The 14,466-nt window shown below is 38.5% G+C and overlaps 1 protein-coding gene across 29 annotated transcripts in view; it reads left to right on the forward strand.

Annotated features, from left to right (window-relative positions):
- TBC1D5 (TBC1 domain family member 5) overlaps positions 1-14,466 on the forward strand; it is a 248,346-nt gene that overhangs the window by 151,200 nt on the left and 82,680 nt on the right. For 16 of the 29 annotated variants that reach the window (XM_083577783.1, XM_083577770.1, XM_083577788.1 and 13 more), the window contains 3 exons: positions 792-842; positions 936-1,005; positions 2,051-2,223. In XM_083577783.1, coding sequence (XP_083433909.1) covers positions 792-842; positions 936-1,005; positions 2,051-2,223 — 294 coding nt within the window. Of the gene's footprint in view, positions 1-788; positions 843-935; positions 1,006-2,050; positions 2,224-14,466 lie in introns of all 29 variants that reach the window. The other 13 variants (XM_083577774.1, XM_083577790.1, XM_083577780.1 and 10 more) reach the window with 1 other exon arrangement.

Below are 14,466 nucleotides of genomic sequence, written 5' to 3' on the forward strand. Positions count from 1 at the left end.
TAAGCAAGTTACCCTCCCAGCAGAGAATCATTCGTGATATCAACAGCCATTTGTTCCGCAGGGTGAGAGGGGAAGATCTTCATATACAGCACAGGATAAGCAAACTGCTGTTGCACGAAATAACATATGGATCATTAGAGTGTTTTATCATTGCCAGGGTCCGAACAACCCCTTATGCAAGCACTTCAGCTTGCACTAGGGGCTGCAGCAAGAAGTAGGATGGGACATTCGCCAGCACATGTGGTGTTCCACACATAGCGTTTTGGATCCTGGCCAATGTATGCAGGAAGAAAGTGTCAAGGTTTTTCAAAGTAACCATGTTTTGTGCATATTACCGCCGCTTATTTCCTTCTAGAGCTGTAGCCAGAGAAGAAAATGGATAAGAGGTGTCGTCACTGATTAATTGCTGCTAAAATGTGATAAAAATAGATTCTATTAAAATAAATTACTGCTTTGATAATTGTGTATTTGACCAGTAACAATATTTTTTGTTTTCAACGAACAGTGATAGATTGTGGAGTGATCAATTATTCTGGATCAAGCATATTCAAATAATACATTGTGGCACCCAGTAATTTGTTATTTGGAATAATTAGATGGTTACTTCATTGTAGTACAGACAAGGCAGCTAATTTGTTTTTGATCTTTAGAGAGAGTAAGGACTTCATTTGTCTTCAGTGGAGTTACTTTTTTAATTACAAAGGCTAGTTGTACTTACTTGCAGTTCCTCTATAACTTAGCTTAAAATCTTCCAGAAATAAACTTTTACATGTTTTTGTTATTCTAAGCAGTGAGGAAATGAAAGCTCTTTTGAACCCTGAATATCTGGAGCATGATGCCTAGTAAGTTTCGATAATTTCATGTTTCTGTTACATTTCTATTATATTTGTATTATTATTAATCATAGTACTTATCAAAAAAACTTTTGTCTTTAGTGCTATGTTCATCCATCTTATGAAAACAGCGGAACACTGGTTTTCTACCTATGAGCACGACAGTCAAAAGGTACATGCTGATAAAAATCAAGTACTTTTTGAACTTGTAGAATATGATTATTAAAGAACAGAGGTATAATAGGAAATAAGACAGGAGTTAACATTTCTAAAACATGTTGAAACAAAATTTTTGAAGTGTTTTTTCCTCAGCTATCTTGTCTGAGAGCCTCCCCAAACCTTCAGCCCCCTTAGCAAATGTAGTGTTGCGGGATCTCTTTAACTGTGGTTAAGTGATAAGAAGTGGACTGTACAATTCTGCCTATCTTCTTCTAGTCATTAGATGAATGTGTAATTGGATTTTATGGAACCTCCCAACTGTCATTGCAAAATAAGAAATTTTAGCAGTTACTTTTGTTTGTCCCCCCCCCCCCACTTCATGGTCCTTGTTTTGGTGTATTCGGTGTATTTTGATGTCAATCTTCATAGAGTAAATTTATACACCCACCCACCAATGACATTCTGGTCTGGAATGTTTGTCTATGAAAAAAATACCCCTCAGTTGCTGGAGATAATATGTTGGTAATATCTGCATTCCAACAATTGGATATTTGTCTGGTTTACCAATCACATTAAACAATAATTAAAAATAAACTATGATTTAACAAGAATAAGTGTAGGTGCATTCTGCTAATTACATGACCAGTTTGTTCCCCTCTTCTCTCTTTGCTGTGCTGGAAGGGGAGGGGGGGAGCAAAGACTGGATTTATGCTATGTGTGAACTTGCACTTGTGGTTTGTTTCCCCAAAATAAAATATGATTGGTAAGCTAAGTAAACCTTGACTTCTGCTCCTGGTTTATTTGGAGAAAAAAACATGAGTGCTGGTTCGAATGCAATGCTAAGCCAGCCTCAGGTTTGTTTTCCTCCCAGCATATCAAAGACAGGAATGTCAGAGGAGCGAAATGGGCCCCATACCTTTTCTCATTAAACCATAGTTTATTTTTAACTGTGGTTTCAGGTTACATACAAACTGGACCTTTGCTAAAATGTTGTATTAGAATGTGCTCTAATAGTATATTTCATTTTACATTTCACTTTGTTGTTGTTGTTTCATTAGGAGAAAGATGCAATGATGACACCTGTTCCGTTTGCTAGACCACAAGATCTAGGCCCATCAATTGCTATAGTAGCGAAAGTAAATCAGATTCAAGATCATTTGCTAAAGAAACACGATATTGAACTCTACATGCATTTGAACAGGCTAGAGATTGCTCCCCAGATTTATGGACTGTAAGTCTTTTTTCCATTTATTGTACTTTATGTAGTGGATGTGGAATTTAGTGGAGCGGATTTCTGAGTAATAGTATAGTTATTGTGACATTAACCTACGCTAGAAAGTGTGACAGCAGGGACCCCTTCTCGTCCCAAGGCTAGACATTTTTCAGTTTAGGGAGGTGCTACGAACTTATCCAACTCCGATGCTTTTATGTCTACACTTTTGCAAGAGAGGATGGGAGGAAAACCAGAACAATTTGGCCTCACTGATGTAGCCTCCTTGGTTGCACCCATGTGACCTTATTGGCCCTGCCTCCTTGACCTCCCTACCGGATCCAGGAACTACTAGCTGCCACTTCAGAAACACTACAATAAAAGCAGGAAAAGAAGCTAAATTGTTAACGCTTCAGCTTTTCTGTTTCATTATAGGAACCAGTGACATTTGAACTGTGGGCAGTGACATTCTTAGTAGTATGATAGTGGTAATACATAATTAGGAGACTATAGTAGCTATAGGTGTTCAATAAGTTCTTGATATTTTCATATCTTTTTAAAGTATAGTTTTGAATTAGGCAACATAGACTAGACTCTACAAAACTGGGGGAGATTTATTCATCTTAAGGAAACATTAGGATGTCCTTCTTCTGTTGTTATTACTTAGCAAAAAACATCTTAGTGTGTAGGAAAGAAATTCTAGCATCAGCCAGCTGTGTTCTTTTGAAGCTTATAAATTCACCTTGCTCATTGCCTATCCTCCGGCAAAGGACTACAGATGGCTACATTAACTAATAGATACTGTTCATATTCCAAATTTTGCAAATAAAGCACCCTAAAAAATATAAATGAACATAGATTACATCCCTTATGAATGCTTAATATCTAGTGATGTTTATCTTGTTTAGTATAAAATAATGTATTTTTCTCACAAATATTGCTTTCATTGCATTATTTAAACTTAAAAATACCGTATTATAAATACTGGACATTTACCAGCTTTTCTGCATTTGGAGCATTTCATTAAGAATAAGGCACAAGAGCAAAATGTCACTCTTTTGGAAACCCAGGCTAAACAGCACTGAATAAGATGCATCAAGAACAATATTAGAACCTACCTTAATCAGACTTTACATAAACTATGTACAAGCAAGAAACAAATAATGCTTCAGCGAGCACAAAAATGAATAGAGATGTACTGCAGTGGATGCAATTTATGGCAGATTAAAAATGCTAAAATATAAAATGTGTAACACTGCCACTGACAAACTGGCACAAGACTAATGCTTGGATCCTCTGTAATGCCAAAGCATGTTTTCACGTTACGTGAATGAACCTTGACCAAACTTCAGGCCCTCATATGCTCTCTCCTCTATTCACATGCTGCAATGACCTCCTCCCTTTCTTGCTTATAGCAAAATATACAGTATTTTGTGTTCTATAAGACTCACTTTTTCTCTCCTAAAAAGTAAGGGGAAATGTGTGTGCATCTTATGGAGCGAATGCAGGCTGTGCAGCTATCCCAGAAGCCAGAACAGCAAGAGGGATCGCTGCTTTCGCTGCGCAGCGATCCCTCTTGCTGTTCCGGCTTCTGGGATTCAGAATATTTTTTTTCTTGTTTTCCTCCTCCAAAAACTAGGTGCTTCTTGTGGTCTGGTGCATCTTATAGAGCGAAAAATACGGTAGTTTGCCTCTATGTCTGCATTATTACACTATGGTATTTGCTTGTCTTGCAAATCATGATTGTATACCACAGTGTGATGAGTGGTTTACAATTATTGCCATCACTTTTTGATAATGCATTAGTAAAATGGAGGCATACACATAAGAGGTCAGTGCTGAAGTAGGGGAAATAGAACTGCAGAATGTAAAGGAGACATTCAGATCAATGTGGGAAGATGACATTGAGATAGATAGTGGTAATCTGTGGTCTAACTTACGCCTATGGGTTGCAAGTTACCATAAATAACATAATGTGAAAAAAATTAAAAGAAGAAATATTATCAAGTATGATTACTAAAACAATTATTTCCCAACTAGAGCCTCGTGTGCAGATTAGTGCACAGTCCTTTGGAATCTGCTGTAGACTACCACTGTAACAAAATGTCAGTTGGAATCTTAACTTGTGGAATAATTTACCAGTAGTACTGTCAAAACAGTTAGACTTATATCATAGTGATATGTCAGTTCCCACTATATTGGCAGTGAGAAAAATTACCTGGGTCTTTTCTCTTTCTAATAACTGTGTGCTAGTATTTGAAAACTGCAGAGGGTATAAAACATCAGCATACTGTAATTATTTTTGTCTCTAGTGCTGTCAGACTTTTTTTTTTTTTACAAATAATTTCCAGTACTAAGTTGAGTGGTCTCCTTAATTTTGTTAGTGTAGAGAGATACTATTATTTGATTTGGTCTAAAGAAAACTATTTACTACCTAACAGGCTGGAAGAGGAAAGAGATACTGTGAAATTGTGAGATATTGTGAGATATTGTTTCATGCTTGTATATTCAATGGCAACATAAGATAAAGTTGTGAATCTCAGGAAAGGATATGGAATCAGAACAATTCTTAAGAGTTGGGAAGGACTCAAATGCAATGATGATCCAATCTAACTCACCTCACAGAGAACACCCAAAGCCATTTATGGTTGATGATTGAAATAGGTTTTTCCCTAATATACAAAATTTATGCTTTCCCTTAGTAGATGAGGTGAACAGTTGTCATCAGCCTCTTTCTGTCATTCATCAAAATGCTTGAAGAATGTAGTCCCGTCCTTAACAAATAATTCCTGAGGGTACAGCCAACATTCCTTCAGCTTGACTTAATATGGGATAAATGTTTATATTAATTTTCTAGTCTTTCACCATGCTTCTTGAACTGTAGCACCCAGATCTAAGACTGCTATTCTAAGAGGTATCTTAACCAATGGTGCCAAGAACAAAATTACTGCTTCCAGTGTCTTGGATGTGAAGTGATTAATACAGCCCAAAAAAAGAAATGGTCCACTTGTACTAATGCACCAAATTGTTGATTTGTATTCTGATCATACATAACCTCTGGATTTTTCTCTGCAAAATTGCATCCTGGGAAGCTGGAATTCCATGTTGTTACTAGTTATTTATTTATTTATTTATTTGATTGATTCACTGCTTGCTGCAGAAAAGTCTCTGACTGACTTACAAAGATTAAGAGCCAAAAGGGGCTAGCATAAATCAAAAACAGTACCTTCCAATCAAACCATGAACAAGAAGCAGTTTAAAAAACTGCAAAAACTTACTAAATCATGGTGCTGAAACATGTGTTTGATTATGTGTCTTTGCTGAGCATGGGTATGGGAAATTGTTGCTTATTGACCAATCTTGGGTTATTCAGGTGTGTGTGTGTGTTTTTAATGTATTGCTTATATGCCCAAATGGCTGTAGTTCTTCATGGTTTTTATAATATCAGGGTGAGACAGACATTCTGCAATCTGCACGCTTCATCTGAATGAAGCCTCTCCACCTCTTTCCTTCCTTCCTTAATATATACTAATGAGTTTCTGTGGTGTTTGCCACTCAAGGTTAGATTTGACCAAATGTCTTTAGTGTCCCAAGTACTGTCACAAAAACACAGGACTCCTAACATTGAGAAGGTTTTTGCTATGCCTTCCCTATCAAATCACCAAAAAATAGTTAACAAATGTAGTAGGTCGAATGCAAAAGTGAAATGAAGCCATCCATTCATTATGTTACGGGCTTATAAAGCTCAATGAATCACTTGTGTAGCCTCTATCCATTTAGGCTGGATTTAAATTAACAATGTTGACAGATGTGCGTCTCCTTATAAACTCCATATGGCTTGAAGACTGCTTTTGTTGCTATTACAATATAGTATGATAAAAATATAGTATTATGAAAACAATAGTGCTATGCAAAGGACATGTTAAGGGAGAGAACAGCTGTTTGTTTGTTTGTTTGTTTATTTGTTGGTTTGCCTTCCTTCAACCAAGCACACTTATCCTAGGTAAATTGCTGATCATAAGGTCAGCAGTTCGAATCCCCGCAACAGGGTGAGCGCCCGTTGCTCTGGCTTAGCTCCTGCCAACCTAGCAGTTCGAAAGCACACCAGTGCAAGTAGATAAATAGGTACTGCTGCAGCGGGAAGGTAAACAGCGTTTCTGTGGACTCTGGCACTTGTCACGGTCCTCCGTGCACCAGAAGCGGTTTAGTCATGCTGGCCACATGACCCGGAAAGCTGTCTGTGGACAAACGCTGGCTCCCTCAGCCTGAAAGCGAGAAGAGCGCTGCAACCCCATAGTAGCCTTTGACTGGACTTAACTATCCAGGGGTCCTTTACCTATTACCTTTACCTTTAAAGAAAGGCATATACACATAAATGGGACACTGGCCTGTGGAGATCAGTGGCGTCAGCCCTTTCACTTCTACATCATTTACTTTGGCTGGCACCTGTATGGGAGTTCTGCTGCTTATCATCAAGATAAGCATAGACATCCTTGCAGAACTACCAAGTGAGCAAAGGAGCATGATCAACAGTGAGGGAATGCAAAAGAGAGTGAGATGGGATGGTTGGAAACATAGGTTAGCACAGTATCTGAGCCTCCTGCACCATGCCAATGTTTGTGTATGCAAAGTCAAATTGTGAGGAAGAGTTTGGCTTTAGCCACCCACTTTACTTGAAAGAGCTAGTTGGGCCTTGCGCTTGGCATAAGTGCAGCGATTCATCCTTTTTAAAAAACAATTATATCCCATTTTCCTGCTTCGGAAGCATTCGTAGCAGCCAACAAAAATAAATACCAAAATGCGCCTAAAAACCAATGAAATGTAATAAAAACAATTTTAAAAACAGATGAAGATAAAGCCAGTAGAACAAGCAAAGGGCATGACTTCCGGGTTGGTGCCACTGTTTAATGGCGGATTCCCTCCGAGCTCCGGAGGGAATCGGCTCCGTAGCGTCTGGGTCTGGCCGCTGCGGCGAAGCGGGGACCCTTAAAATCACAGGCGCGGATGCCTGTGAACACAGAGACTCGGCGGGCACCATTTGCGCCCCCCCAATCCGCGACGGAGCCTTTTTAAAGGCTTCGGAACGGAGGCAGGGTAAGGCGTGGTGCTGAGAGTACTCCCTCGTCTACGGAGTGAAGCCGCAAGCCATTGACAGAGAGCGCCAACTTCTTCTAAGATTGATTGGATTCTAAAACATCAACCCGTGAGTAATACGGAGATTGGAACTTTAAAAAATTTCTTATCTTGGATTTGGAACGAGCGGGAAGGGGCTAAAAAGGAAGTCCACCCCCCCCTCTTTGTAAACAACTTAAAGCAAAGGACTGGGCAGCTAAGGTCGAGAGAATCTGTTTCTTGCTTTTTTTTTTAACTAAAGATCCTGACCTCACGGTTTGGACATTATAAGAGGATATTCTGGAGGATAAAAAGAATTTTGGGAGCTGAAACTACACCCCCCCCCTAGACCCGGGAACGTCCGATGAGAAAGCCTGTTGCATGGAAGATTTTGACAGCTGTCAAGTGAGCTGCTAGTCAGCTAGTTGTCAGCTGGAAAAAGAGAACATTGTTTCTGCTGTTTTGGCTGGTTTATTCGGGATAACTTGTTGAAAATAAGGTTGATACAATAAACTGGACTTTTGGTTTTTGAGCTGAAAGGAAGATCAAGGAATTAAATCCCCCTAGAGGGGTAACAAGGATACTACATTACAAAAATGGCTGGAGTGTCTAAATTCCAAGCAGAATTGGACAGAGCATTGGTTCTCTTGGGAAACTTACAAGATGAGTACGATGCTTTGTCTACAGAGGTAGCGCTATTACACTGGACAGTAAACAACAGCTTGGAGTCTGATAAGGATTTGAAACAGGAAGCCTATTCAACTGAACAAATAAATGAAACCGAAAGCGTAGACACGATGGAGCAATATGTTCTTTTTGAAGAAAACGAAGGAGGAGATGGAGGCTTGCAGGAGTCAAAGGAGAGCTACAATATGAGGCCTGACATGATGATAAAAAAGGACAATAAAAACTGGATGCGGAAAGCCTGGTTTGATTGGGAATTTGGAAAATGGAGAGATCCTCTTTTGAGGAGATCTGAAGACCTGAGGATTATAAATTTGTTGAAGGTGGAAGCTGGAGCTGTGGGGACATTTGGATTTGAAAGAAATTTGAAACAAGAGTTGGAATACCCCATAGGCTTTGCTCTTGCTTTTAAGTATGGAGGACTGGCTAGAAGCAACACCGATTCTGTTGGGCCGGAGCCCCTCCGAGACCTGGGGCTTAACATCAAGGTCTATCAAAGAGACCGGCAGAAAGGAACTGAGAGAGACATAAGGGCCTCGGACCTGAGATCTCCAGGCTAAATAAATAATATAAAGACTGATGGATATTGGTTGGGGACTGGAACCGGGAGAAGGGTGGGTGGAGGTTGGGAATCCAAAGGGTACATAAGGATAATTTGCATTGCTTTGTTTGTTTTATATTTTGTTAGTGGTAAGGAAATTGGGTAAACCGTGGAAGGGAAATTTTGGTCGACCTTAGGAAAAAGGTTCAAGAATAAATTAATGAGGTATAAGTATTGATGTGTAATTTTAATAAGGTGAAATTGGTTTTTTTTCCTTTTTTTTTTTTTAAACTAAGTGAGAATAAGGCTGTTAAAAATAAATGGAGGAAATGGAAAAAAGAAGTAAAGTAAAATAACAGTATGTTAGAATAAATGTTTAAGTTAAGGTGAAGAAATAAGTTAAGGACTTGCTGAATTGACAATTTAAATTGGAATACAAGAAGGGGAGGTGTGAGGAGGTCTGAGAAACAAGGTTGAGGAAAATAAGTATCAGAAACTGTATGTGTTTTTTCTATTTTTTTTTGTTTAGTTTCGAATATTTTGTTTATTTTTTTTTGTTTTTGTTTGTTGTGTGTTTTTTGAAAATACCAATAAATATTTAATAATAAAAAAAAAAAAAAGAACAAGCAAAGGGCATAATAGCTGTTGTGTCTGCAAACAAACGAAAAATATCTAGACAGTGCCAGAAGGTAAGGAGAGAGGAGACAGGTGGATATCTCTGTGAAGAGGGTACAAAAGCCTGGACACAATGGCTGAAAACATCATTTCCCACAACCCCATGTGCGTACTTTAAGATGCTGAGGGTTTGCAGAGCAGAGCCTCAGTCAAAGGCCTCAATTTATTAAAAGATGCACATATAGATCAGGTACCCAAACTACCATATCTGCAATATTTGTAAAACCATCTTTTTACATGCCATTTTGCTCCTTTGTGTTTATAAAACGATCTGCTTATAAAAATGCATAGATGTCTTACTTCCAGATGAAATAAAAGTCAATGAAAGGATTAGATCCTATAAAATGCTGACAGATTGAATATTCAGTGTAATTGTACAGTTATATGAGCTAACAATGATTAATGCCCTAGATTAAATGGTATTTAAATGTTAATTTCTCTGACCCTTAAATCTAATAAGTTATAGTGCAAAGTAATTATTGCGAGCCACTTTGTGCCTTGTATAGTTGCTAGCACTTGTAGTACAAACATGAGGGCAGGTGTTGTACACAGCTACAGGAGAAGTTTGAAGGGAGCTGTTAAGTGAACCAGTCTGTGCTGTTTTTCCCCATGCTATTGTATGTTTTGAATGATTATTATTATTTACTTCAAAAAGTGGAGGCAGTGTTTTGAAACCAAAGTGTTGCACTGTGTCTGTGCTACATAATAGACACATGAGAAGTATAAAGTAAGCTCCTCAGTGGATCTCTAAACTGGCGCTGCACGTGTGCTCGGTCTCACACAAATAGAACACACGTAAATGGGGAGTTGCCTGTACAGTGGTACCTCAGGTTAAGTACTTAATTCGTTCCAGAGGTCCGTTCTTAACCTGAAACTGTTCTTAACCCGAAGCACCACTTTAGCTAATGGGGCCTCCTGCTGCCGCCACGCCACCAGAGAATGATTTCTGTTCTCATCCTGAAGCAAAGTTCTTAACCTGAGGTATTATTTCTGGATTAGCAGAGTCTGTAACCTGAAGCATATGTAACCCGAGGTACCACTGTACTCTGTTTCCAGCAGTGTCTAGTCAGTCATTCTAGGAAGCTTGCAAATCCTGTCCGCAGCAACTGGCATTCAAAGATACACTGTCTCTGCATGTGGAGGGTTCGGTTAGCTGTCGTAACTAATTGTTAGTAAAGACAAGCAAACCCACAAATTACTCAGAATATTTATATTGCCTTTATAGGTTGTTATAATTTAGTCACAGAATCTGTATGTATTCTAAATTCTATCAGGTATGCTTCCTTTAGCCTTTTGTGCAGCGGAGGGCTCGTGTGTGTCAGATGAAAAGAGATAATGTAATTGATATTCTTGATCCACTTTAGCTTAAATATGGATTTAGACTTTGTTCAGTAATTTGCTTTCCTGCATATGGTGTCAAAAGTGATTGGTATATAAGTAGGATGAAAGATGGGTTGAGAAATGGGAAGTATCCATTTGAGTTCTATTCTCTTGCCACTTAATTATATGCTGAGATGTTAATGAATAGAACTGAGTAGCTGTGAGGATAGAATACAGATTTGTCATGTTACTCCTAGATGCAGGTGATGTGCCTTCAGTCTCAAGTGCTGAAAGTAACATATAGTCGGAATAGATGCCTGGCAAGTAAACTTTCATTTCACCTCTTGTCAAAATGTCCTGGGGGTGAAAAGACTGCCAACTTTAACATTGCTGAGCACTGGAAATTAAAGTGAAAAGCTGGGCTAGATGAAGACCTTTGACCATGTGAGTTTTTATTATGAATATTCAAGAAATATATTCCAGGATATTTGGAAGACTGTTTTTGCTACTCTTTGAATTGTTATATTTGATGTGACTGCACAAGGTAGCATAGTAATCTCACAGTACTGATCACAAGAATGGATCCTTCTACTAAGCTACCCAGGAATGATGTTACAGTGGTACCTCAGGTTAAGAACTTAATTAGTTCTGGAGGTCCGTTCTTAACCTGAAACTGTTCTTAACCTGAGGTACCACTTTAGCTAATGGGGCCTCCCGCTGCTGCTGCCACGCGATTTCTGTTCTTACCCTGAAGCAAAGTTCTTAACCCGAGGTACTATTTCTGGGTTAGCGGAGTCTGTAACCTGAAGCGTCTATAACCCAAGGTACCACTGTATATGACTGCTAGTGTGAAAAAAGAAATAAAACAGATGTACATAAAAGGAGTTACATGAGATTTGTGGGTCATATTGCACACAAAAAGCAAATAAGGCAATAAGTTCCTTAAAACATGTATCTTTAATCCAGTTATAATGGAATTGTTTGCCACAATCAGATAGTACTGTTTTGGAAGCAGAAGAAGAATCAAAGTTACATGAAACTTAATTTTCACTTTGAGGACTGTTGTGATTTAGAAGATGTTTGCCACCAGCATATTAACATTTTCTTTTAGGAGCTTTGTGCATCATAGTGCACAGAGTGAAAGCTGGTCATAGGCTGCTAGAATGAATGTCTCTTCCATTCACACACAGTGTTGATGCTAGGGAAGCATACTATAAAATGATAATTCACAGTTTTGACCTCAGTTTTTTCCAAACCATAGTAGGAGTTAGAACTTTTAGGAACTTCACTCCTGTGGCTGCAGAATGATTTTAACAACATATATAGATACTTGCTATATCCTAAGACTGCTTTAAATGATTCCTAATGTAGCTGTGCTTAGCTAGTGATAAGCAAGCAGTATGTTGGGTAACAAGTAGCTCAATCTAAGTGACTACTTTGTGCTAAGATGAGCAACAAACCAATGCATAAGGATGCAGCCTTATATCCTTTCATGTGTATTTAGAAGAACTGCATATTGTTGGTCATTATAGGAAAACAAGATGCTGAATTAAATGTACCTCAGCAGAACTGCTGTTATAGGTAAGCAAGGTCCATTCATTCATTTCTTTTCCTCCAACCCAACCTAAAATAAAGATCAGTCTACCTCCGTATTCAAAAAGGATATTTTGATAAATATTTTTTTCCTACAAAGAATCAGAAGCATAAATGAGTTGGGTGGATCTTTGCAGAATGAAGAAAACAGTTATATGTGTAATACAGGGTTGACACTATTTCGGCTTGTGCAAATATAAATGAAATAAAGTGAAAGAGTTGTTGGGATAATTATGTGGCATTTCATTTAGCACCCTGGAAATAGGATCACTACAGCCCTTCAGGTTTAGACTTAAAGATAATAAAGTGAAGATTGTATGTGCAGACTGGTTACTTGTTTTTTCCCCTCCATGTATGAGATTGTGTGGATAAACTTCAATGTGATCTAGTCTGTTCACATGGGAGGAGAAAGAATGCACGTTTTCAGGCATTTTCTTGGAAATGACTACTGGGTACTGTATGTTGTTTAGTGTTCATTCCAGTTCACACATTTCTCTTCACAATCCCATAAATGGAAAGGTTTATATGGGGGGGGGGAGACTTACCCTAGAAATCACTTAAGAGTTTCACCACTATCGTCCACAGGATGTAGATTTGCATCCACAATCACTTTATAAAGTTAAGATAGTCAAGAAAATCTCTCCTGAACATATTAGGACCAGTAAATCTCCTAGGAGAAAAGCTGCTAATTTGTAATTTAAGAGTAAGCTTTTCAAAACAGTAACTCTGTTTTAAATCTGAATTGCATATTAAAAATGTGTGTTACTAAAGCATTGATATTATGTAAATATGTTTAATCTTATTTAAATTTGCTTTTATACAGTAAATTATTATGATAATAATTTTTAACATTTATTGACTGAGAAATATATTCCAGTCCTTTTATAGAACTAGGAATGGAGATCTGTACGATTGTCGTCAGTTCATTTTTTTGCAGCATGTATTGTTGGGTTTGAATAATCACACGTCAGTGTAAACAAAGAGCATATGTAATGGGGGGGGGGGGAATCCTGCTCTGTGAAAGCAGTATCGTAAATTGTGCTACCATTTAGAATGGGTGAGTCACACAATGGTTTTCATTAATCTTGCGGGGGGGGCGGGGAGCGAGTTTCCCTTTTCCACATCTGTCAGGATAGAAACTTTAATGAGGAGCCTGCTTTAGTCAAACTGAGTGCTAAAGTATTTAAACCTTCAGTATCTGTTCTGCGCTAGAGAAAAACTTTCTTAAGACCAATACTGCACCGACTAGGAATCTCAGTACCGCTTAAGAGTATCTGCCACCACATTCAAGGAGCAGAACAATACAGAATTGTGTTTGCAACTGAGGGAAGGGATAACCTGATGGAAGTATATTGTGTGGAATGTAAGTTGTGTTTCCCAAGTGCTGACAAACTTAAAACCATCTCTAAGGGTACACAGCTTTTGCCTGCAAATTAGTTTGGATCAGTTTGGGGGTAATTAGGGATGTTTCCACACTAATTGACAGCCGGCACGTGCTAACTGTGCTTACTAATAACTCATGTTGGCTTTGTATGTGTGTGTGTGTGTGTGTGTGTGTGTGTGTGTGGCTATTGTTGGTTGAAAATACCAGCCCAACACTACTCAGTTATCCTAAACTTACAAACTGCACAGTTGAGCTATGATCATGAGTGGCAGGGAGAGGATTATAAATCGGCATCAAAAAATTATCCCAACAAAGACTGTGTATGGGAAAGATCTGTATCTATGGGAATCAGATGCAGATATGCCAAAAACTCTGAAGAGACTTAGCACAACCATCCCAACGCTGGCACCGCCTTCTGACATTTGTTATTGCCATGGTTATGTAGTGATGTGTGTAAGTGTGTTTCACTGACCTGTGGGATCACTCCAAGAAGAGAAAATCATTATGTAGGGCAAACACTGGGCACTTGAGATATTTTGGACTCCCACTCCCATCATGCCTGGCCCATTGACATAGTGGCTGGGAATTATAGGAGTTGTGTTCCAAAATATCCAGAGAGCACTAGGTCGATGAAGACTGCTGCAGAATGTGACCCTCAACCCTCACTACATAAAAGAACCGGCTTACTGCCTGCAGGAAATCTTCACTAGACAACCCAGCTACATACTTGTATTAGTATGGTTAAAACAATACGTTAGAGAACTTAATTTGTTTTGCTAAAATATGCCCCCAGAAGCTTATTAATAAGAATAACTTGTTCTTTTCTAAAAAGATATCTTACAACACATTCAGGTGACAGTGGGAGGCATAAGACCAGTTTTTCAGGTCTGCACAACCGTGTTGCCTATTCAGTGTGCTTCATGTACAGGGTCATTATAAATATAAACTTCAGTAT

This window comes from Podarcis filfolensis, assembly GCF_964270895.1.
Source record: "Podarcis filfolensis genome assembly, chromosome: 12".
NCBI lineage: Eukaryota > Metazoa > Chordata > Lepidosauria > Squamata > Lacertidae > Podarcis > Podarcis filfolensis.